The following is a 25,853-nucleotide window of genomic DNA, read 5'->3' as shown; positions in this document are numbered from 1 at the left end:
GCCCTAAACTGTAAGCTTGTTCATAAAGGACAGTTTTAAGCCTAATCTTAAACTGATTTCAGGAAAAATGTAATCTGAGCATGATGGGTGACCACTGTGATGATTGTGGAGTGCAAGCACAAGTGCCTCAAACATTTTTGAACAGTCTGATCTCATTTTATTTTGAGCTAAATTGACAGAAATATGCTTTGTGTGTCTGGTATCATCTTCTGGTTTGTTTCAGATTAAAAACATTAAAATAATTTTAAGGAGAAATAGTTAAAATTCCAGACATTGTGTTGCTATATTGATATTCAAAAGTGCCAAATTATCTATGATGTGTATCTCAAAAACCTGATCTGCAAGCTTAAATCAGATTTCATATCTAAAATCAATTTAAAAAAATAAAAAGAACTGTTCTGATTTTCCCAGTAGCAAACAAAAAAATGTAACTTTTGTAGACCAGTGTAATCAAAGTCCTAGCACAGAACCCTGTGGAACTCCATAATTCACCTTAATGTGTAAAGAAGGCTCCCCATTTACATGAACAAATTAGAAACTTTTAGATAGATGTGATTCAAGCCATTGCAGCACAGTACATTTAATACCTATAGTATGCTCTAATCTCTGTAATAAAATATGGTCAGCAGTATCAAAAGCTACACTGAGGTCTAGCAGGTCAAGCAGAGATATGAGTTCACTGTCAGAGGCCATAAGAAGATCATTTGTAACCTTCACTAATGCTGTTTCTGTACTGTGATGAATTCTGAAACCTGACTGAAACTTCAAATAAACCGTTTCTCTGCAGATAATCAGTTAGCTGTTCATCTGCTACTCACCTACTCTTTCAAGAATTTTTGAGAGAAAAGGAAGGTTGGAGATTGGCCTATAATTAGCTAAGACAGCTGGGCCAAGTGATGGCTTTTTAAGTAATGGTTATTTAAGATCAAAGCATTAATTAATGATAGGACTTCTTCAAGAAGTCTTGTAGAAATGGGGTCACATTGATGGTCTGGAGCAAGTAACTACTGAAATGAATCCAGAAAAATCAATTGGAGAGAAAGAGTCTAATATCAGCAGTACTGAAAATAGCTGTTCACAAAGATACGTGTGTGAGATGGTTGTGTTTTTTGTCTAATGGTTAAAATTTTCTTTGTGAAGAATTCATGAAGTCATCACTAGTTAAGGTTAAAGGAATACTTGGCTCAACAGAGCTCTGACTCTTTGTCAGCCTGGCTACAGTGCTGAAAAGAAACCTGGGCTTGTTCTTATTGTCTTCAATCAGTGTTAAACAGTAAGATGTCCTAACTTTGTGGCTTTTTTTTTTTTTTAGAGCAACAAAGTCATTCTTCAGGCTAAATTAGTATTTTCTAAATTAGAGTGATGTCATTTCCTCTCCAGCTAATGGGTTATCTGCACATTTGTGAGTTATACAGGGAGTCAAGCACTACTGATTTAATTCTCTCTTTTTCAGAGCAGCCACAGTATCCAGAGTTGTACACAGTGAGGATGTAACACTATGACGAGGTAATCGACCTCTGGGAGTAGAGTTTAGGTTGCTGCTCTGCTTTATGTTGGTAAATGGCACTGAAGAAGATAACAGTGGAGGAATTACATCCTTAAACTTAGAGCACTTTCAGAAAGACTTCTACTGTAATGAAATGTATTCCCCACTGCTGTGTAATCCATTATTGTAAATGTACAGTACCAGTCAAAAGTGTGGACACACTGGTACTGTAAATGTTATTAAGAAATGATGAAGCAAAAGAGGGTTTTCAGGGGATACTGTGAAATTTTCTATGCCATGTGCTATATGTCAGAACAAGCACCAGTGTGATTAAAGTGGTGGGTGAGCTCATTTACATTGTGAGAGAAGCCAATTGAGTCTAATAATAGATTAAAGGTAGTGCTGAAGCTGTCATTTTCAACATCTACATGGATGTTAAAATCACCCATTATAATTATTTTATCTGAGTTGAGGACTAAATCAGACAAAAAGCCTGACAAATCAGACAGAAACTCGCATTAAGGGCCAGGTGGATGATAGAGAACAACAAATAAAACTGTTTTTGAGTTTCCCAGTTAGGATGCACAAGGCTAAGAGTCAGGGTTTCAAATGAATTAAAACTCTGAGTGAAAGATTGCTGCTACTCCTCCTCCTCGGCCTGTGCTTCAAGGATTCTGACAGTTAGCGTGACTCGGGGGTGCTGATTCATTTAAACTAATATATTCATCCTGCTGTAACCAGATCTTTGTAAAGCAGAATAAATCAATTTGTTGATCAATTATTAAATCATTTACTTAGAAGAGAGGTACTTAGAAGAGAGAGACCTAATGTTTAATAATCTACATTTAACTGTTTTACTCTTTGGTGCAGTTTAGGATATTATATAATTTTTTTTCTTTGTGAATTTTTCTTTAAATCATTTTTTGCAGATTTTTTTTTTTTTTTTGGTGGCCTTGGAGCAGACACAGTCTCTAAGGGGATGGCGGTCTGGGAGGATGACAGGAGCAAAGAGGCTGCAGAGAGGATAGTCATATTTTGGGGGAGTTTAATAAATCTGGCCAGATTTGTAGAAAAGAGAGCTTCTCCATTCAAAGTGGGATGGATGCCGTCTTTCCTAACAAGACCAGGTTTCCCCCAGAAAGTTTCCCAGTTATCTATAAAGGCCACATTTTTTGGACACCACTCAGACAGTCAGTAATTTGCAAACATGCAAATAACATGTCGCTTCTGGCCTGATTGGGTACAGGCCCAGAGAAAACTACAGAGTCTGAAATTGCTTTGGCAATGTTACACTCCAATTCAATATTAACTTTAGTAACCTCCAATTACCATAACCAGGTGTCATTACTGCCAACGTGAATTATTATTTTATCAAATTTACATTTAGCCTTAGCCAGCAGTTTCAGATTTCCTTCTATGTTGCCTGCTCTTGCCCCTGGAAGACAATAAACTATAGTTGGTGGTGTTTTTTAGCTTCATGTTTCTCAAAACAGAGTCATCAATAACCAGTTTTTTCTTGGCAGGTATGTCGGGAAAAACAATTTGAGATGTCAACAGGTTGGTGGTGTACTGGGGGCTTCTGTTTAGGACTGGCGTTATATGGTCAAATTTTCATGTACCTGTAAGGCATTTTGAATGAGCTGAGGTCGTCCTACTGATGATTAGGTTCTGCAAATAGAGCGTTGCAATAATCTAGCCTGCTTGACATGAATGCATGGAGCAATTTCCCAGATTCCATTTAAGATTGGAATTTTATAACTTTTTATATATTTTTTAAGTGATGCATAGCAATTTCGTTGACCTTAGTGATGTGATGATGATGATCCAAAGTGAGACCACTGTCCAGAATGATCTCAAGATTCCTGATGTTCTCACTGTTTTTCAGAGACAGGGATCTGATAAATATGAAGCCTTTAGATATGATGAGAACAATCAAGAACCTGACCTGTTAAATCAACTGAGCCATGAAGCTTTTGAATTAGAATGTCATGATCAGCAGTGTCAAAAGCAGCAGTGAGATCAATTAGATCTAAAACTGAGACGCACTGTGAATCACTGTTGATCTTTACTATACTATATATACTATATATATATAGGAATCCTCAAATCCAGACCTTGAGGTCCGGTGTCCTGCAAGCTTTAGATGTGTCTCTGCTTCAACACACCTGACTCAAATACAGAAGTCATTAGCAGGACTCTGGAGAACTTGACTGCATACTGAGGAGGCAATTCAGCCATTTGATTCAGGTGTGTTGGATCAGGGACACATCTAAAACCTGCAGGACACCGGACTTCGAGGCCTGGATTTGAGGATCCCTGTTATAGGTCATTGATGACTTTAGGAAGAACTGTTTCTGTGCTATGATTGGTTCTGAACGCTGACTGGTACATATCATAAAGACTTTGAGAAAAAAGGTATTCATTCAATCATTTAATGTAGGTAAAAATGTAGTACCTTTACTTGCAGGCCCCTTGATTACAGGGGCCTGGCTAGCTACAGGATTTATCAGGGTGCGGCGCCAAGTCTCCACTTCACTGAGCCTGGCCTCCAAGGCTGCAAACAGGCTACATTTGTTACAAGTGTCATTATTACTAAAGGGGGGCTGAGGAGTGACTAAACATTTGATAGACTGTGCAGGAAACTGTGGGAAGATCAGGTGACTCAGCTAAGAGCTATGCTAACATATTCCCAAAGATGCAATAAGTGAATACTGTGAATATAATTTACAGGTGATCCAGCAGAGAGTGTGCTTTGGATGAAGCAATCTTTGCAGCTGTGAAAATCTTTGCACAATTTTTGTCATTTTGTGTGCTGCTAATATTTTTGGTCTTAATCGTGTTAGTTAAGCATGGAAGGCAGTGTAGATGCTACCTGTTGGCAGTGGGTTGGCGGGAGCTTTGAGCCCTGTCTGTGTTGTTGAACTTAAAGTTGTAGTTGAACGCTCTGATTCGCGTGTCCGTCATGGTTTGTTGCTGTTTGAGGAAATTCTTGTTGACCCAGTGCTAGCACATTTTTTTCTGAGGCTAATGTCTATTTGCTCTTCACTGCAGGCATGTTGACAGGTCATACCAGGAAACACACAGGTGTTATTAGGAGAATTTGTAATGGCTGCGTCTCATTTATGGCCGCCTCTTTTAGGACTCCAACACAGTGGACGTGTGCTACACTAGCTACACAGACACATTCACTTTGATCTCCTCAGACTGCGTACATACCTATGAGAGAAACCTTAAAACTGGACCTGTTCTGCCCTTTTCCTTCTCAGTTTTTTTCTAATTCTGGCAATAAAAATAAAAGTTATGTTTATATTGCTACTCTTTAAAAGCTGTAGGCTGCTTCACCACTTTCCTCCTCCTGGCACACAAACAGAAATCAGCTGATCGTAGCTTAAGTATACAGGAAGAAAAACATTGTTTGACTTTTTTTTTTTATCATTTCATCCACCCAGTGTGCAAATAACTGAAACTTTGTGACGCAAGTAACAACATAATTGTAAATGTAATGTGACTACTGAATTTAGTACAATAACATGTTGCATTACTGTGCTATTGAAAAATGGAATGTGTCGGAAAGCTTTACACCCAACACTGCATTTTAACCATATATCCATACAGCACTTTATTCTGTGCCCTTCAAGTACTTTATCTACCGGTCATCCAGGACAAGAATCACCAACTACCCTAACATGCATGTCTTTGGACTAAGCCAGAGTGCTCAAGTTTACAGATGAACTCCGTGCAGACACAGACCACACAAAATCCACACAGAAAGGCCACACGTGGGGTTCAAACTGGGAACCATCTTGCTGTGAGGTGACAGTGCTAACTACATCGCTGTGCTGCTCTCTAGTGGCCACTTGATGTGGACCCCAAAACTGAGTCAATCCCATAGATGGGATGAAAGATGCAGTGATGACAGCCACTGGTTTCTGAAGTACCGTCGCCATCTTGGTTTCAAAACCCAGATACGTCTGACAGTGAAACCACTTGCTCATTGGCTAACAACTTGTCAATTACAAGTCATCAGACAATGCAGATACAATGGATGTACCATGCTAACCTCCGTTAACATGAGCTGATACCTTAACAATCCACAGTCCATACCTCATTATGGTGGCCAAAATGTTATTGTGTTTGATGGTACTGTGACTATGTCCATCTTTTTTATTATGTTTCAAACAAGTCACTTGAGCTCCTCTACCTTTAAGCCAACTTCCTTCTGATTGGCTGCCCCTGGCAAACACAAGAACAGCAGGCAGAGGTATGCGGCTCAGATGACCCTATTAAGGACCTTGTGCTCTCTGACATCACACAGATGCTATAGCAAAAAAGGACTTTCTGAACTTGAGCGTTGCGAGCAGTCACTATTGTAACAGTAAATAACTGCCAGAAAATAAGTGAAAGTGGAATAGGTGTCCTTTAAACTCAGTTTGTGTCAGCACTGTGTAATAATTAGCATGGGGCATAATTACCATTTTAGCACCAGCTGCTGAGGCTGACTCCTCCTCTGTGGTTTACCCTGCTGCTGCTGCTGGAATCATTCAAGTTCATATCAAGGTTAATAAGCTCAAATTAGGTTTGGAAAAAATGTAGTTAACTGAAAGAAATACTTCTTTATTGTATCTGACTTAGTGAGACTTACAGTGATATCTACTCTGGACATCTTAAGTCATGTCCCTACAAAACAAAGCAAGGATTTCTTGATTGATCTATTATAATAATATTAGCATTTGGTTCTTTTCAAATGTGGATATTTTGCTTCTGTACCCTGTTGGATATCGTTAATGTAATGGCTTTGATCAGAAATCAGAACATGCAATTTGGAGATTTATCTTGGTTGATTTAACATTTAATTATGAGCTCTATGAATATCAGACAGTATTATAAAATGCAGATAATCAGTTTGTTACACCCAAATATTTTTTTTTCCTCACTGGCATTCAGTTTACCAATGATACAACACAAAAAAGAAGAAAGACTTTACAACAAGGAGGAAAAATTAATGAAACGATTAATCTCAGCTGATTGTTCTGTGTTTTTAGTTAATGTCATTATTTCTGCTAGTTACTGCTCTGTTTTTGGTTTAATATCCATAACTAAATAATAATTATTAGTGGCACTAATAGTTTCTCTTAGCCTGTTGTGTTTTATTTTTATTAATTTATTTATAGGGGACTAGGCACAGTATTAAAAATAATGAACATGTTATATATTATATGCACATAGGTGTGACCCTTTTTTCCCTCCACTTCCTTTCCAGGTTACCATTAAAAATGAGATGTCAGTGCATTCCTGTAGTAATCTACCCAGCAGGCCACTTGTTGTCTTCTGCTCCCAGTCTACACTAGTAAGTTCCACACAACAGCTGGTGTGACGCTCTGCATTCAATGTGTTTTTCGAGGGGTTATTCTGACCATTACTGCTCATTTTCTGCTGTGACCAGAGAAGGTCAGAGCCCAGACACCAAATATCAAGTCTGTACATCCTCTGCATTCACATTGGAATGCGTTCCACGTGAGCTGGCTGACTGAAATGTTCCTGTGCAGAGAAAGTGGCTCCTGCAGTAATTAAAGTTCATCAGTCTGCACTGGCGGATCTGAATCTCACTGCTAATGAGGCTCCACTGCATCGAATGCATGAAGGTCATCCGAAACCATCCCGGTCAAAATAAAATGAAAAGAGCGGCAGGATTAGGCTGCATTGTTTTCATGGTCATATAACATTTAGGTCAGCATGTGAGAAAGAATACAGAACAGGTAGGAGTAGTAAAATGCGACGTGTCTGAGAGTGCTGTTAAAGCGGCTGTTTTTCTGAGTCACTTGTGATAAAGTGTTATCCTCTGCTGCAGCTGTGCGTTTCCTTCTGAAGGTCACTGCTGTGTGAAAACACTCCTGTTTTCATTCCTGCGGACAGAAAGCCTAAAATATTTTTTGCCCATTAAACTAAAAAGAAAAAAAAAAAATGCTGAAACACATTTTTTTTTTTGTATTTCTGGCCTCTCTTGCTATAGCATGAACTGTAACTTTTCCACCAGTGCATCCGGTTGTTATTCAGCTGTTCAACTCCAACATGTATGTCGAGTGTGAACGGTGATGCGGGAGGATCTAAAGAATCTGTCAAAGCCAAGAAAACAATCATGTGGTTTGGCCGGGCTGCGGATCAGCTGTGTTGATCCTGGAGTCAGAACATATCCGCCTGGTGGTTTAATCTGATAAAATATCTAATACCTCATCTTCTCCTCAGGAAAAAGCTCCGCTGATTCTGACCACTGCCAGCAGTCTGTGTGAAAGATCACATATGTCTGAAGAATTATGGTAATTTCCTCGGGTTCAGCGGACGGCTGTGTGCACTGGGCTCTAAACTCAGCATTTATATATGAGAACAGCTCTTCCTCTTTTCATCTCATGCTTTCCAGACTTGTAACATTACCACCACCCCCCCACCCCCCGCCAAGCAGATGTGTTACCATGTTTAAACGATTCATAGTGACAAACGAATGAACTGCTTTTGAAAAGGCTGAGCATTAACCTAATCCTGAAGAGACAGCCTTACTGGTAGGCTTGTGTTTATAGGCTTTTTTTCCCTTCTTTTATCAGGAGAGTGGAAAAACTAGGGGAATGTTGCCTCTGAGAATGGGTTGCCTTCCCTTTTACAAATAGGAAAGTATTTTTAGGCCAAGCCAAGTTTGTTTGGAGGTGATTAGAAGTGTTGTCAGCAGGGAGAAAATACTGACGGCTCTCATGTACTTGCTTTGTTTTGTTTGTTTCTTAGGGGAAAAGGGTGGGGTGTTACATAAGATTAAGACAATGTGGAGCTTGTATGGTACGCATGATTAGGTGATGGTGAATGTGTGGGTTCTCAGGAAGCTCGATCTCATTTCCCTGAGACAGGTTTTGCTTACAGTAATGTTGAAGTGTTGCACTGAGGCGTCTGAGTCGTGTTTGCTGTGCGCTCAGAGGCACACACAGGTATGCCTCCAGTTACGACACAGATGATTCTCAGCATTGGAAGCAAGTCCAAGCTGACAGTCGAGGACCGTGGCTTCATTTTTTTCTGGTGTTTGAGCTCAGGAAGGAAATAAATACACAGGGATTGTCGAGAATTCAATGCGGTCCATCAAGTTTGACAGCATGTGTAATGGCAGTGTTCAAATGCCAGTCAGGCACCGGTCAGAGGAAGCTGCCGTAGATAAACCGGTTCTCTGTTCTCGGGTTAGAGATGACTGGCACAGTGCGTACTACCTGCTGTAGATCATCCCTTTGCTGCTCCTTTTGTTTCACCTTATAGTCCATCAGTGCACACTGACGCCACCTCGTGTTCAAAATGCAAATTATAGAAATAGAGGCAGAGCCATTGGAGTGTGGGCAGGGACACCCAGAAGGTCATATGCAGGTTTCAGGATTAAATCGGCTAACTTAAAAGAAAAGTATTTACTCAGTGTTTTGAATGTTGTTTAAGTGCAGCACAACTTACAGTGCTGTGCAAAAGTCTTGAGCCAACCCAATTTTTAAAAAATGCTTTGCTTGGAAAATGAGAAATACACACAGCTTTATTGAAACATGCAGACATACATGGAAACAAAGTAAATAAGGCAAAAGCAGAGTTTGTGCAATTCTAAGCTTAAAGTCAGTATTTGGTATGATTAAACATTGTTACCTTTTTAAAATAATGCATTACTTAATTACTCCCTGCAGAAAAGTAATTTGTTGCAATACTTGCTACATTACTTCTGTGTTACTCCAGAACATGGCTTGAAATGCACTGACACATAATTACCAGTTAACAACATAAGCCTCAGGCTACAGCCGCACACACTGATGCTTTCTTTCTTTTAGTGTTTAAGTTTGAATAAAAAGCAAAGTTGGAAATCAGCACAGAGACACTTCATCGGCACTGCCATGCTCCTGCAGTGACCGCTCATCACTGCTTTTGTTACCTGCTGAAGATCAGGCTCTAGCTGCTGAACTGGGGTCAGCAGACACTCAGCTTCATCACTCTGGGTCTCTTGGCTTGCTGACATTGTGTCAGCAGTATAACACACCTGTGTTTGTCCTGGATGGAATTTGTCCTTTCCATCGTGCTCTTGTCCTTTCGTCTGCATCTCCACTCCTCAGAAGGTGCAGGCACTCCACTGTTTTCAGGCTCTCTGCACATGAACTGAAATCAGCTGACTGTAGTACAGCTGTGCAGGAAGAAAAGGCACATTATATAGTTTTTTTCTTTCTGTCCACCCATTGTGCAGTTATCTGAATAAACTTTATAACACAACTGTGGTGTGATTACTGAATTGAATACAGTAATGCATTATATCAAGTTAGATACTTCCCTGAAGGTAGCAGAGAGCCTCCTCTACATTACACTGGATGCCTAAAGTCTCAGTGTTATGGTAAAGTGGACACATATAAGAGTTCCTATATATGTTAAAGTCATGGCTCGATCTTGTGAGCTAAAGCCTAACTTTTTTATGCAGCGTGTTTTGTGCAGTATACATCTTCCTTATGAATTTGATTTTAGCTTTGTAAATATAAATTCGGCCATTTTACACACCACTGTTTAAAACGGGCATTTCTCTCATAGGTTTTGATAGCAGAGGGGCATGTTGGTAAATAAATTACTTCTACTTCCTGATACTGCTGCCTGTCATTTGTGCAAACCATAGACAAACCATCAGCAGCAGGAAGCAGGAGAGAGCAGCCAGCTTTGCACAGAAACAATGTTACGAAGTGATGTAAATGTATTTCAGACTACAGGAGGCTGTTTGTCAGTTTAACAAACAAATTAAGATTTTAATGTTGGGTCACTATCAGGATTTCATTATGTGAAACCTCTAAATACCCCCCAGTCACCCGTGTGCATGCCACCACAGGAGCTGAATGGTTTTGTTGTGTCATCAGTGCTCTCTGTTGTTGTTTGATAAGAAATTACAGTCACAGGATCCCATTTGCACTGGAGCCCCATCAGACATCCTGCCGTCACACATCGTTAATCAAAAGCTTGCGCTTAATAGCATCTCTAACATTCAGACACCAGCTTTTCTGATTCTTGATAACAACTAAATGTGGCCAGTGTAACTTTAATTTGTGCTATACATCATATTATTATAATGCTTTTGAACCAAATCAAGACAGATCTGAATTTGCTATCTGGATGCTTTATTAATTTATCCATATTTCCCCCAACTCATCTGCAGCGTTTTATTTTCCACTTGCTAGATTTATGGTCTCCTTTGTAAAATCAAATTTATTTACATTACCTGTTCATGATCTTTGCGAGCTCAACAATATCTTGTGTAGTTTCTCACCCACACCTTTTTCAGATACTTTGCTTTTTGCAAACAGCTGAATGTTGCAGGCTGGGCACGTGGAGGGAGGAAGATTAGATACATGAAACCTGCAGTGCACGCTGAGAGGCTCGCTCCTGGATTTACTGCAACATTCAAAAGCAGTTTATTCACTTAAGGCTTTCATTAAACAGCTGTCAAATGACTCAAGGGAGAACAGAAAAGCTGTGATGGTGAATTTGAAGGTGGAGGGTTAGACCTGCATGTAGACACGAAGGGGTTTGTTCTGACCCGGAGAGATGGTGATACTTAAGAGTAGAATGGGAGGCAGAGCCTTCAGCTTTCAGACCCCTCTTCTGTGGAACCAGCTCCCAGCTTGGATTCGAGAGACACCCTCTCTATTTTTAAGATTAGGCTTAAAACTTTCCCTTATGATAAAGCTTATAGTTAGGGCTGGATCAGGTGACCCTGAACCACCCCTTAGTTATGTTGCTATAGGCCTAGTCTGCTGGGGGGATCCTATGATGCACTGAGTGTTTCTTTTCATTCACCTCTTTTTACCCTGTTTATACCCCACTCTGCATTTGATCATTATTATTAATCTCTGTCTCTCTTCCACAGCATGTCTTTTGTCCTGTCTCTCTCCCCTCAGCCCAACCGCTCGCAGCAGATGACTGCCCCTCCCTGAACCTGGTTCTGCTGGAGGTTTCTTCCTGTTAAAGGGAGTTTTTCCTCCCCACTGTCGCCAACTGCTCATAGGGGGTCGTTTTGACTGTTGGGTTTTCTCTGTAAATATTGTAGGGTCTTTACCTACAATATAAAGCCCCTTGAGGCGACTGTTTGTTGTGATTTGGTGCTATAGAAATAAAATTGATTCGCTGATAAGTGAGTTAGCTGATAAAGAACAAATGTGAGGGTTTCCCTTTTTTTTTTTCTTTTTTACAACCCCAATTCCAAAAAATAATCAATCGAAAAACTTGGTAAGCTGTGTAAAATATAAATAAAAACAGAATTCAAGATTTGAAAATCTCAAATCCATATTTAATTCACAATAGAAGATGGAAAAGATATTAGATATTTAAAATGAGAAAATGTACCATTTCAAAAAAAAAATATTAGTCTGAATTTGGTGGCTGTAATACAGCTCAAAAAAGCAGGAACAGGCTGTGTAGCTTCCTCTCTTCTTTTAATAACAGTCTGATAAAAAATTCTAGCTGCTCAACAGTCCTGGGTCACCTTTGTCTTATGTTTCATTTCATGATTCAACAAATGTTTTCAGTTAGTGAAAGGTCTGGACTGTAGGCAGGTCAGACTCTTCTACTGTGAAGCCATGCTGTTGGAATAAATGCAGTGCGCGGTTCAGCATTGTCTTGCTGAGATATATGAGGCCTTCCCTGAAAAAGATGTGTTTGGATGGGCATGTAAGCTGTATATACAGTGTGGGAAAATAATTCTTATCCTCTGCTGAATTAGTAACTTTGCTCACTTACAAAGAAATAAACAGTCTCTAATTTTTATGGTAGTTTCATTTTAATGGCGAGAGAAAGAAAATCAACCAAAAATCCAGAAAAAATACATCAGATGAAAGTAAATTGATTTGAATCGTATTGAGTGAAATAAGTGTTTGATTTCCTGCAACCCAGCCAGAATACTCCAGATCTCAACTTATGTGTACTGTATGAAGTACACCTGTCCACAGAATCAATATCTTCCATTCCAACTTCTCCACCACCATGGGGGAGACCAAAGGGCTGTCAAAGGACGTCAGGGACGAGATTGTAGACCTGCACAAGGCTGGAAGGGGCTACAAAACCATCAGCAAGAAGGTTGGTGAGAAGGTGACGACTGCTGGTGTGATTATTCAGAAGCGGAAAAATACAAAATGACTACCAATTGCCCTCAGTCTGGAGCTCCATGCAAGATCTTGCCCCATGGGATGAGGATGATCACGAGAAAGGTGACGGATCAGCCCAAAAACTATATTGGACAAGGTCCCAATCCCAAAAAAACAGTCATTGGTAATACAGTACACTGTAATAGATTTAAATCTTGCAGCACCCTTAAGGTCCTCCTGCTAAAGAAGGTACATGTACAGGCCCATCTTAAGTTTGCCAGTGAACATCTAATTGATTCAGAGAGGTTTGGGAGAAAGTGCTGTGGTCAGATGGAACCAAAATCGAGCTCTTTGGGGTCAACTCCAGCCGCCGTGTTTGGAGGAAGAAAACTGCTGAGTACGACCCAGAGAACCCCACCTTCACAGTTAAGCACCGAGGTGGAAACCTCATGCTTTGTGGCTGTTTTTTGGAGCCTGCAGGACAACTTCACTGCATTGAAGGGCAACTGGATGGGGGCATGTACCATTAAAATCTTGGATGAGAACCTCCATCCCTCTGCCAGAACACTGAAGATGGGTCTTCAGTGACCCAAACCATACCCTAAGGCAGGGATCCTCACATCCAGGCCTCGAGAGCCCCTGTCCTGCAGGTTTTAGATGTGTCTCCGCTTCAACACACCTGAGTCAAATATAGAAGTCATTAGCAGGACTCTGGAAAACCTGACTGCAGACTGAGGAGGTAGTTCGGCCATTTGATTCAGGTGTGTTGGATCAGGGACACATCTAAAACCTGCAGGACACCGGCTCTCGAGGCCTGGATATGAGGATCCCTGCCCTAAGGCAACAAAGGAGTGGCTAAAGAAGAAGCTCATGGAGTGGCCTAGCCAGTCTCCAGACCTCAGAGAAAATCTGCTGAAGAGCTGAAGCTTTGAGTACCCAAGCAGCAGCCAAGAAACTTAAGCCAAAATCCCTCCTGAGATGTGTGCAAACGTGCAAACAACTACAAGAGACATCTTACTGCTGCACTTACCGACAAGGGGTTCTCCACCAAGTACTTAGTCATGTTTTGCTTTGGAATCAAATACTTATTTCATTCAGTGACATCCATTTATAACATTAGTGTAATGTATTTTTTCTGGATTTTTGGTTGATATTCTGTCTCTCTCTATTAAAATGAAACCTAAAAATGAGTCTGTTCATTTCTTTGAAGGTGAATGAGGTTACAAATTCAGCGGAGATTAAATAATTATTTCCTGTGCCTTTCATGGCAGTAATGGTGCTTTTCCACACTTCCGCACTAATGCACCCCCATACAGTCAGAGAAACTGGCTTTTGAACTGAGCACTTATAAGAAGCTGGATGGTCTCTTTAGTCCAGAGGATGCAGCGTCCACGTTTTCCAAAATGAATTTCAAATTCTCATTCCTCTGACCACACAACAGTTTTCCGCTTTGCTTCAGTCCAGTTTAATCGAGCTTTGGCCCGGAGAAGACGGCAGCGTTTCTGATTCATGTTCACATGTGGCTTCTTTCCATGACAGACCATTAACCTGCATCTGTGGATGGCACAGCGAACTGTACTCACAGTCAGCGATTTCTGGACATGTCCCTGAGCCCGTGCACTGATTTCCATTATAGTTATTTTCAGTCTTGTCCCTTGTGTGGAGAGATTTCTCCAGATTCCCATAATCTTTTGATGATATTATGTTGTGTAGATGATGAGATACTCAAAGTCTTCACAATTGTACATTTAACATTATTCTGAAATTGTTCCAAAATTTTTAGACAGTTTTTTGCATGTTGGTGAACCTCTGCTCATCTTTACTTCTGAGAAACTCTGCAGTCATGTGACTGACCTGTTGCCAATGAACCTCATTAGTTGCAAAATGTTCTTCCAGCAGTTTCTTGCTATAGCACCACTTACTTTTCCAGCCTTTTTGCTGTCCCCTGTCCCAAATTTTTTGATATGTTGCTGCCATAAAATTCTAAAATATCTAGTTTTAATGTGTCATGTTTAAAAAAAAAAGCCAAATATTTTCTGATTGCAGTTTCCTAAAAGTGAAGATGTGCTTCTTTAACTTCTGACACTTCAACCACTGGCTGTAAACTATTTGTTGACCATAAAATCCAGGTTAAATGTGGAAAAGCTGATATCAACTGCTGCTCTTGGATGTGAATGATTAATAAGTCATCTACATTTGTGATGCACTAATTATTTCCTTCACTGCCTGTGACATAACACAGAATAGTCACCAAACAGTGGGGGAAAAGTGCATTTTGACTTCTCTTCTCTTTCAGAGTAAAGCTGGCACATAGTAGAAGGCATTAAAGAAAAAAAGTGGTGGAACTGTCACCTCACAGCAAGAAGATCCTGGGTTTCAATCCACTGGCTGGCTGGGGCCTTTCTGTGTGGAGTTTGCATGTTCTGCCTGTCGCCTGTGTGGATTCTCTCTGGGGACTCTGGCTTCTTCCCACAGTCCAAAGACAAAAATGTTAGGTTAATTACTGGTTTTAAATTGGCTGCAGGTGTAAATGTGTCTCTCTGTATGTGCCCAACAGAAGGCTGGTGACCTGCCCAGAGCATAGCCTGCTTCCGATGATAGCTGCAATAGCCTCCAGCCATCCCAGGACCCCAAGTTGGATAAGCAGGAAAAAAAATGAGTATAAATTCTAATATAGTATACAAGTTGTCACATTTGACTTACTTTCCATATTTATTTAAAAAACTTATGAAAAATTCATAATTACAGGATTTATTGTTTGCTTGAACAGCTCCATGTATTAAGAAAAATCACTTTTGGTTGCAGGCCAAGGGAAACTAGTCATGCCGACCTTTTTTTTTTTTACAATTGTATTTCTTGTGGTTTGGCGCCCTCTCCTGGCCCAAAGGCTAAATTGCCACATACTGTATCCTTAAAGCATTTCATGGATGCAGGTCTGCGAGGAAAGCTAGTGTTGGTCCCAGGAGCAGGAGGCATTCACGCTGAGGAAATAAAAGCAGCCAATATTTCAACCAGCATTTGATTGATGCACCCGAGTGCCTCAGTGCCAAACATCAGTCAGAAAAGGTGGCATGAGTGCTGTAATTGTTCAGTGGAAGGGGAATGCCAATAACTCTTGCATCCTCTCATGAATACACAATTATGGGGTCATGAATCAAGTAACAAAGAATATGAACCAGTTTTCTCCTACATAAGCAGTGACAAACTTTAGCCTTATGGCTCTGTGGGCAAATGGTGAAAGAGGATTAGAAGTGATTAATTTAAAAAAAGACAAAATTTTTATGGCTTACAAAATTAGTACACAACCTGTAGCACTATAAAAATACTTATTTGAAGTGAGAGTTGTAGCCAAGGCAGTTTGTCTATGGGAATCTTAATGTAAAGGGACTGGTTCTTATATGGCACTTTCCTGCTCTGCTTGAGTACTCAGAGCACTTTATACAGCATGTCTCACTGACCTGTTCACACAAGCACTGTTTTCTACGTCTAAGTGCTTTCTGTCTAACATTCACACACAATCACGCTCCGATGAATCCATCCGGAACAAATCTTGCCCAAGGATGCTTCGGCATGCGCACCGGAGCTGCCAGGGATCAAACCACCAACCTCCTCTCAGCTCCCGCAGAGCTGAATACTGTCTGTTCAGTGCACAAAGGTGGAGAAATAAATGGCCAAAGACGGGGTTAGTACACATTTTTTAATAACATGGCACAATTTACATAACACAAGTTTAAATGAGGAGCATGCTGAAGATTCAGTCGCTTCATTTTTTCTCATTATTGTACACGATCTAGAAAGACTTTGTTTTTTTCCCCTGTACATGGCAAACAGCAAAAAAGGTTTCTCATTTAACAATCTTTTTGCAATACGTATCGACTAACCACTATGGCTCGGGTGGACAATTTTATGTTGGATTAAAAAACACTGCACGACATGATATCACAGAGTTTGAAGCGCACAACTAAACCTTCAGTGTACTACTAAAATAGATCTCTGCTCGTTAGAAACAAACTGTCCGTAGTTGAGACTTGCTTTTTTGTCTTTTGATTTTGTAGGTACGACAACTTAGGAAAGCACTTTAATACACTGTTTGACCAACAGATATTTTTTATTCCAAAACATGTACTTTACACTCCTTCAGTGGGGCTAATGTGCTGTCATGGTGTTTAATGTGCTGCATTCTCCCCAGAACAGGACTGGCACCAATTCAAAAAAAAAAAAAATCTTAACATTTGTGCTGCTGGCTTTTTACATCAAAACTCAAGATTCAATTCAATGGGATTGTCACCACAGTTTACCATAAATGATAAAGTGATTTTGTTTTTGTTAAATTGAAATTTTAAACCCTGCGTGGATCAGTTAAAGCTTGTATCTTTCAGCATGGACACAAAGTTAATGTTAAGCCTGCGTTGTGGAGAGAATACAGCCTTTTGTCCTTTATTGGTACACAGCGGTACACAGTCAGTAGTGTTGAAGGCCAGCTTTCAGAAAGGGAACCTAGACATTTGTTGCATAGTTGAATATGGGGTCTCTGGTACAATGCGAATCACCTGCGTCAACCAAACAAGAAAGAAAATTGCAAAAAAGCACATTCTGAATCACCGCCTTAATGCTCCTATATTTACATTTGTCAAAGTAAAGCTTTCAAAACACTCTTTTGCATATTTGTACCATGAATTTGAATCCGTACAGGGTGAGCACAGCGACTGTACACATTATCTACACACTTTGCTGTCAGTGCTAAAGTACCTGTACATTCCAGGATTGCTCAGTCTAACTCCACATCACTTTGCTATACAAGAGAAAGAATGCACACAAAAAGCTGGAGCAAACTGGTGGGGGGGGGGGGGGGGGGGGGGGGGCAAAAAAAGAATCTCTGCAAAAATGATTTTTCTGTTCCATGATTATTGTCTCTTTGTAGTTTTATACAAAAACAATTCATTGCATGGGCATGTCTCTGCCCACATAAATTATTCACAGCTATGTTACAGTCTTGCTTTACCCAAAGCTAAGTGCTTGGCGTGAGTTCAGCGTTGGTGAGGCACAGGGCTGCAGGGGCACCGAGTCTGCTGAGGCTCAGCTCACCGTGCCTCGATGTCTTTGTGAGACGGTCTGTCTCTGATATCTGTGGCCAGGGGAGTAGTCCGTCTGGGTGAGCCGGGCCGGGCACCCAGTGTGGGAATGAGTGGGGGTGGTGCACTCAGAGATGCAGTAGGGGGTGTTTTGTTCAGGATACCGTTCTGATGGGCAGTGGCAGCGGCCGCAGCAGCTGCGGCCGCCGCGGCTGAGGGGCTTACCCTGGAGTAGTGCATGCCAGGGAGTCCAGGAGCCATGAGGCCAGGGGCAGGGTGGGGGAGGTGTCCATCGAGGGCGGGATGGTGCACTGCGTGGTGGAGGCGCCCGTGCTCATAGTCCTCTCTGAGCATATTGAGGCGATCGCGCTCCTCCAATTGGGCGCGCTCCTGTTCCCTCCTCTGCTCCAGGGCCAGGGAGTGGGCATGGTCACGATTAAAGTCATGAGGCTCACGGTCCCTGTAGGAGCGCTCTGCCTCGTACAGGCGTGGCGCTGCCAGCCGGTGCAGAGGATCATTCCTTAGCAACAGGTCCCTGGCCAAAGGGTCTCGTCTGTGAATGTCCAGGCTCCTGTAGGGGTCTCTCATTGGGTCCCAGTGGAAGGCAGGGTAGGGGAATCTGTCAGCTCCTGGGATGGGGCTGATACCCATAAAGGGTGCCACAACTCGAGTTCTCTCTAGGCTGCTGATGGTGTTCATGGGGTGGACACCAGCCATGCCCATGGACACAGGCATTGAGGAGGGAGGGTGGAGATTTGGAGTGGAGGATGGCTGTGCTGGGTGCTCACTTGCCCTCTCTGTGGCTCCATCCTGCTCCTCCTTCCTCTCCTCCTTTACTTTCACCTCATTGCTCTTCTTCTGGTGCTCATATGGCAGCTCTACCTTCTTCTCCAGGACCTCCCTTGTCAGGCCACCATTGGGGCGCTCTAGGCTGGTCTGCCGGATGTAGGGCGACGCTGCGCCCCTGCTTGACATTTTGTCCTCAGACACTCGGCCGTCATGGATGGTGGGCGTATCCTTGTCGCTGTGCTGGTTGTCCTTGAGCTTGTGGTCATCTGTGCCATTGTCTTTCCAGGAGTCTGAGTGCTCCCTTTCCCTCTCTTTGGCCTTGTTCTCCTTGTCCCTCTGAGGCTCTCCGGAAGCAGGTGGCAAGTGGTTCCTGTGGGGCTCAGGAGGTCGACTGTGGCTAAGAAGGTTGATTGGATTGACGGGGACGGGGGACGGATGGCTGGGATGACGCTTTTCTACAGAGTCCCTGTAGGCACAAAGTAAGTTCCCATCAAGGATGTGACAGTTTAAAAAAAACAGACTGTATTAACAAAACTAACTAAAACTTTGAAGGAGCATTTTTATGTTAAGCCTCAGTCAGTGTGGAGACCTGAACTCGTTCATGATAGCAGTAACCAGCTGCAGTTCAGCACCCACCTGTCCTTGTCCTCTTTACTGACCAACGAGTCCCGTTTGTCAGAGTCTCGGTCCCTCTCATGCGAGCTGACTGACGCGCTCCTCTCAGACTCTCCGGGTTTCAGCCAGGGTGGTGGCGTGGGGAACGAGGGTGGTGTGCGATGCAGGCGGTTCCACGGCTCCTGGTGGCTGCTGTTACTGCTGCTGTTGAAGTGCTGCGGCGTGTTGGGGCCGTCTTTATGGCCGAACACCGAGTTGGCCGCTGTTAGGGATTCAACACGTGGAAAAACGTGGAACGCAAGTTAAATGAATATCTCCACAATTTGCTCTGGTGTGTCTTTTTAAATTCTCTCATGCTGATCCCGATATACAAATCCGTGAGCTACTTGGGGGGGGAATCATTTTCCCAAGGGGCCACATGAGAAACTGGGACTGTAATGGTGGTCAGCTCTCATGCGGCCCGTTGGGAAAATGAACTTCCCACCCCTGAGCTAAACTGAATATTCTGCATTAAGTGACAGCATGGTATTCAACAGTATCCTCCTTGAGGCTGAAACTCACTTAGTGCCGGATTTCCCAGTCCCCCGAAGGCCGATGAACTGAGAGATCCCAGTCCTCCAAATGATGAAGGCCTACTGAATGGTTCTGGGAAAAGACACAGCATGTTCACATTGATGCAATTGACACCTTATTTTTGGATTTTTCAGACTAAGATGAACCGAAGTGTACCGTTACCCAAGTGAGATGCTGGAGGAAGGAAGTTTCCGGGATGGTGGGGCGGATGGCCAAAGGGAGCTGCAGCTGGGTGCGTGGGACCTGAGGAGGAGAACCACAGACTGTAATGTTACCAAAAGTAAGTGTTAACTGGTCAACTTTTTCTCAAGTTGTCAGCAAGATCCAATCGATCAGTAATAGCTGAAGATTTAAAAAACTTTTACTGTTAAAGTTTGTCCATAAGACCCGAATAATCTGCTTTTCTTCAGGAAAACGTTCATCTTTCAGTATTTTTGCACAGACTGAAAAATATATCTGGAAATTAAAAGCAATGAATTTATGAAATCCACTGTAGTTTTCCCCCGATTTTCTTCTGGTATCACTTTTGCACTAAATCATTTGAAGAGGTACAGGGATTAATACATCCATGTCTCCTTTGAAACTCAACTCTTATTTAAGCTCTATCATCATGTCAGAGAAGCCCAGCGGTGGTGCCTTTCCATCAGAATGACAGGAAGATTCAGTTGAACATTTTTAGTAGACCTTGATTTAAGATTTTGCTGCCTAAGTGTTAATACCTCTCCATACATTAAAAACACATTGATATATTCCTGAATGACTATCATCCAAGTTTTCTATTGGTATGAATGATCTCGTATTTGCTCGTACGCCCAGATGACTTATTGTAGGCCTAATCTGATCATGTGCTCCCAGATGATCAACTCAGCTTGCTCCCTGTTGGTATAACTAATAAGGATAAAGCCAGCTAATTATCCCCAGATTATTTGAACTAGAAGGCTAATAGTAAGCAAGGCTGCAATGCTCAGTGAGTCATAATATTAGAAAGTTAAACACCACTGAAGTCAGTGATTTGAACAGTCCCAGCACTGTCCGTTAAATGATCCCACCTTAGGATTGTATTTTATTTATCCCAGTGAAAACCCAAGTGCACCCTTACTGTTTCTATAGGAATTAAGAAGGTAAGTAGCAGCCAGATGCTACTAATCAAATGCACAAAGTGTGAGCGGCTCTATAAAACAGACGTTTTGGCAGTTTGCTGGTCTGGAGCATTCAGGTGTGTGTAAACACAATGCCACAATCTTCCCAGGAGACGACATCCCTGCAAGTTCAACCCAAGGTCAGAAAAATTGCAAAAACCGAAGAGTTCCATCTCAGACGCTGCGGGGCTCAGTTAGCATGTTAAATATTAAGCTTCATGGCAGCACATTTAGAAAGCTACTGAACAAGTACGGCTTGTTTGGAAAGATTGCCGGGAGAAAAGCTCTCGTCTCTAAAGAGAACACGGCAGCACGGCTCAGGTTTGCAAGGTTACATCTGAGAACCTTTCGGACAGACAAGACCAAAGTAGAGATGTTTGGCCACAGTGCACAGAACCACATTTTTCTTAAGCTGTATTAAGAAATGATTTTTGACAAATTGACATTTTGGGACACTGAAGCAATGCTAGAGCCAAAGATGTATTAGTACTGCAGGTAGACGTTATCCTCGACCCAATTTAAAAACATGGTTTAATGGTGAAATCTTGAGGTAGACTCGGGAATGACCTGCACTGCCCGCAAAGCCGCCATTGTTATGTCTTGATGCCAGGCTGATATCTGGATAGTTACAGACTGAACAAAGCCGACCCTGCTCTCTGGTCCGCCGACCGCTGTGACTTGAATTTTAATAATCAGATCCAACATCTTATTAAAAGAGAAAACAAGGATGACTCACAGAGACAGTCTGTGGAGACCCAGAACCAGATGGCCACCTGGAGTCTTAAACTACACCAGGTGCACATGCAGCATTTCCAGCCCAAGCTTTATTAACCCAAAGTGTGACTTGCAAAATGGAAACAATGATATGATGCCTGCATTTAGCTCTTCATGGAAAAATCTACCTTCTTCATTCAGCCTCCCTCAGTAAAGACACACTTGATCTTTGCATGATCTGATCTGATCCCTGATCTGATTTGTGTTTGTTGTCATCACAGCTGCTTTAAACAGGATGCATGGATGCTGTTACACTGAACCTGCAGGGCCACCAAAGACCTATTCTGTGTTTTCTGCCATTAATATACTGTAATATGCAGCTCATATTTAACATGAGTTTGAAATGATGCCCATTTATTTACAAGTGAGAAAAAAGTGCAGCCTGTTCTAAACACGGTTTCAGACAGTTTCTATTTTTGGGTTTGTATGATGTCATACAGAGGGGACAGCTTTAACATGGTCGTCTTAGGCACACAACTGTTGTACGAGGGGCAGCCAAAGGCACTGTTTCAGAGGTGAATGAGCTGAGTGTGAGAAAGCATGCAGAGCTACTTCAGCAGTGTTCAGGAACAGAAACAGAGAGCAGCAAACTAACACAACAGGTCCAATTTAAAGAAAGGCTAAAAACATTTGTCATATTTTTTCTGCTGAAGATAAATTCACGCTTGACATCAATAACAATAAACGAACAATGGCTAACACCACACAAGAGGAAATGATTGACTGCTGCTGAATATGAGAGGCTGCCACTGACCATCAATCAGGCAAACTGATGCGCTCACCTGCAGCGGAGAAAAGCGTGGCGGGTCGTGCCAAGTCGCTGGGATGATGGATAGGGCCAAAGAGGCTGGGGCCCGGGGGTCGACTCAGAAACTCAGGCTTGAGGCCGAAGTCTAGCTTGTGAGGGTCGACCTGCATCTGCTGCTGAAAGACGCCAGAGGTACAGAGAGAAACATGTAAAACCTCTCTACACCAGCCTGAGCTATCGGGGGGGTAGCACACTGTGAGGAAAAATCCAGCTTTGGCACAGTGTGTAAGGAAGGGTTAGATGAGTTCTCACCTTTACTTTCTGTTGGTGGTGGTATATCTGCCAGGCAATATGGACGTGCATGGCACACCACTTCCCTGGTTTCTGTAACCACATGACAAAAAAAAAAAACAGTGTCATGACTGCTGCTCACAGTTTAAAAGGCTCAGAAAGCACTTCCTCTGTCAAAAATCATCAACGTCTGAAAGATCTGGTATATGCAAATGCAGGCGCCTCACATCAGCCAGAGTCTGCTGAGTGAACGATGGCTGTGTTGGTCTGTGACAGCGAGGTGACGTGTGATAGAAGTAACTGTCAGCCAGCGCCGTGTACCATCTGACAAGGTTTCAAAATGCACAGGCTGCACTGTTCTTCAAAATGAGCCTCGTAAACGAGCACACTCAGCCTCCAAGTACAGCGCTCATTTAATTAAAGGCAGTATCAACTCCATTAGCAAAAACCCTTGAAGGCATTGTAGTTGTTATTGTGTGTGAGGGAGCGAGAGACTGAGACACTGCAGGGAGCGAGCACTCACCCTGAGAATCGGCCGAAATGGATCCGTTAGCTTCAGGAAGGAGAGGGTGGGGAGAGAGAGAGCATGAATTATTTTGCTGTCAGTCAAATAATTTTTAATTAGTCTTTGTGTGCGGCACTTATTATGAACCAAATTAAAATGTCAAACTGTTCACTTTAAAATAAAGCATTTCAGGGGTAATTAACACGTGGGTGTTAAACACGGTTCCTCCTGCGTGGCCTTCTGCATACAAACAAATATGGCAGCTGAGAGGCAGACGGGAGCACATGCTGACATGTCTGTCAGTCTCCAGCTAACTGCAGATGAATTCTTTCCAATGACATCTTTTAGACTGGGAAAATCTCCATTTGGTGACTTGTAATGTGAATTTTAGTATTATCTGCATGAGAAGAGCCTGCTTGTTTTTGTCTCCAGACATACATGTGTTGATTTCAGCAAAACTAAGGCTGATGCTAATGGGGATCCTAATAAAACAAACGTATGGAACTTGTGGAACCAAACGTCTCTTTCTACATGGTGAATGTTGTGTACATGCTCTTACCCTGGGGTCCTTCTGTAAGAATGTGTGTGGGACGCCTCCAGGTCTTGTGGAAACATCCAGCGGATTAGAGGTCTAGAAAGCAGCAGACGTGGATCGAAAAATGATTCTCTGTAAATAACTCCTTTTTTCCCGCCAGTTAGTCCATCTGTGGGTGTGTGGTGGTGTCTTACCTTGGGCTGAAAGGCCCCCTGCAGCGAGCTGAAGGGCCCGGTTGGGGGGATGACAGGGGGAAGGCCAGACATGGCTGGTGGGTAGGAGTGGAAGAGCTGAAAGAAGAAAAGAGCGAGAGGGGGCGTGAGGATGGTTTGGTCTGTCAGTGAAACACAGGACAGCAGCTTTGTGAGTCTCTCTAAATGGAGCAAACAATTTGTGGTGGTGCATAAAACTCAGCATTCAATCAGAGTGACTGCTTAGTTGCAAATGATTGCCTACACGTTACACAAACTGCTTGTTTATCAAATATTCACTGCTTTGTTCCCACTGGATTTAAATCAGGGAAAAAAAGCCTCCTTTGATATGAAAAGCAGAATGCTGTAATATAAGCAAAACACCAGTAAACCAAACAAGTGCTCAAGGCTTTCGTAAATGTATCTTGTAGAGAAACAGATATGCAATCATCTGCTTAGCATAATTGTTCCTAACAGCCATATTAGCCAAAGCAGAGAGTTTTTCATATCGCGAACATGCCTGCGCTGCTGCAGTCGAGGGCAATGCAGCGGGATTGTTTAAAATTTGACTTGAGGATGTGCTGCGAGGTTTTAAACACAACTCAACTCCTCTTGTGCACCATGTATTAAGATGTCACTATGTTTTATAGAGAGGGAATGCTTTCAGGGCATTTGCTGGCATGAAAAAATAAAAATGAAGCACTTAAAAACAAACTAGGAACCAGGGTTGATCTGAATACAAATAGGTTTTTATGACACTGAAATCTGCCTCCAAGCTATCGGGGACAAATCACTTTAATAGTCTGAAGAAAAAGCACACTCGGCAGAAGCACAGAGCGAGTGTCTGAAAATTTCTGCAAAATGCTAGAATAGTGGGGTCTAATGTTTGAAATGTGCTCCTTTTAGTGCATCATAATTTTGAGCAAGCCGCTGCTGCTGGCTGGAAAAATGAACAGAAGCAAGCAAGACAAAGAGGTAAACAAAGCCACCGTGTTTCTGTATTCATCATCACATGCACACACACAATACACTGTATACTCCAGGATTTAAGAATCCTGACCTGAAGGGTGACATAGTGCAGCTAAAATGCTTACAGTAGCCATTAAAAAGCAGATGAGTGATTGCATGGAATCTAACACACACATACGCACACACATTTTTAACAGTAAGTCACACGGGCTGAAATGGCACAATGGACAAGCAACAAATGGCTCTGCAGCGAGATGGTACGCAGTAGAGAAACTCACACTGTGTCTGTAGAAAGGGTCAACTTTTGTTGGATATTTGTCAAACTGTAGGAGAAATGAAACAGAGCTAAGTACAAAGATGTCCACAAGAGATGACAAACCTAGGATTGGCCTCTTTCATCTCAGGCCAACACAACAACAACATCACAAACTGCATTTTAAAATTTGAGAATGTGCTTATAGATGAAAATCTAATCATCAGCTGGCATCAGCTCGAATCCAAGATCAACCACTCCCCAAACCAGAATGTTTTTATCCTCCCCCTTTTTGTGATCATCTGAAGACCTTGTAAACTAGTATGAGCTGGATCTCATTTAGTTGGCTTTTAGTGGTGCAGCGCAGGCTCAGGGCGAACATTTCCACAGTCAGGACTAAACACTGCAGCCATAAAGAGCCTTTTTATGGCCTCATTAGCTGTCAGAGGCCTCGCTATGCTGCCTTTGAGGTATCATCAGAGCCAGGCGAAACCTCTGTGGGTCAGGCAGTTACAAATGTGCATGTGTTTGTGTGAGTTTTAGGTTCAGGCACCCATCGCCTGTGGTTCTCTCCCAAACAGCACGGCTCTTAATGCAATGCATTTGCCGGTAATGAAAACCCCCAAATGGGACCAAATGATGTCATTAAAATCAGAATGAATTAAGTGTATTATGTTCTGAAAGCTGCCTCTGAAGTTAACATGCTTTGGGCAAGTTATTGCCAATTTAGAAAATAACAGCGTTCGAGCCCGGAGTCTCGGCGCATGCCAGAGAAAACACTAGAAAGGCTTTCTGGGAG

The 25,853-nt window shown here is 42.3% G+C and overlaps 1 protein-coding gene across 5 annotated transcripts in view; it reads right to left on the bottom strand.

The window, feature by feature from the left end:
* Positions 1–17,447: 17,447 nt before the first annotated feature.
* Positions 17,448–25,853, bottom strand: part of auts2a (activator of transcription and developmental regulator AUTS2 a) — a 300,378-nt gene continuing 291,972 nt past the window's right edge. For 2 of the 5 annotated variants that reach the window (XM_030746361.1, XM_030746365.1), the window contains exons 10-19: positions 25,080–25,124; positions 23,836–23,931; positions 23,666–23,737; positions 23,125–23,154; positions 22,623–22,694; positions 22,345–22,486; positions 19,812–19,892; positions 19,638–19,721; positions 19,098–19,350; positions 17,448–18,927 (exon numbers count right to left, since the gene is read on the bottom strand). In XM_030746361.1, coding sequence (XP_030602221.1) covers positions 17,682–18,927; positions 19,098–19,350; positions 19,638–19,721; positions 19,812–19,892; positions 22,345–22,486; positions 22,623–22,694; positions 23,125–23,154; positions 23,666–23,737; positions 23,836–23,931; positions 25,080–25,124 — 2,121 coding nt within the window. In that variant the 3' untranslated portion in view covers positions 17,448–17,681. The remainder of the gene's footprint in view (positions 18,928–19,097; positions 19,351–19,637; positions 19,722–19,811; positions 19,893–22,344; positions 22,487–22,622; positions 22,695–23,124; positions 23,155–23,665; positions 23,738–23,835; positions 23,932–25,079; positions 25,125–25,853) is intronic. The other 3 variants (XM_030746362.1, XM_030746364.1, XM_030746363.1) reach the window with 3 other exon arrangements.

This window comes from Archocentrus centrarchus, chromosome 14 (genome assembly GCF_007364275.1).
Source record: "Archocentrus centrarchus isolate MPI-CPG fArcCen1 chromosome 14, fArcCen1, whole genome shotgun sequence".
Taxonomy (NCBI): Eukaryota; Metazoa; Chordata; class Actinopteri; order Cichliformes; family Cichlidae; genus Archocentrus; species Archocentrus centrarchus.
The sequence above is the reverse complement of the archived record's forward strand: the minus strand, read 5'-3'. Positions and strand labels throughout refer to the sequence as shown.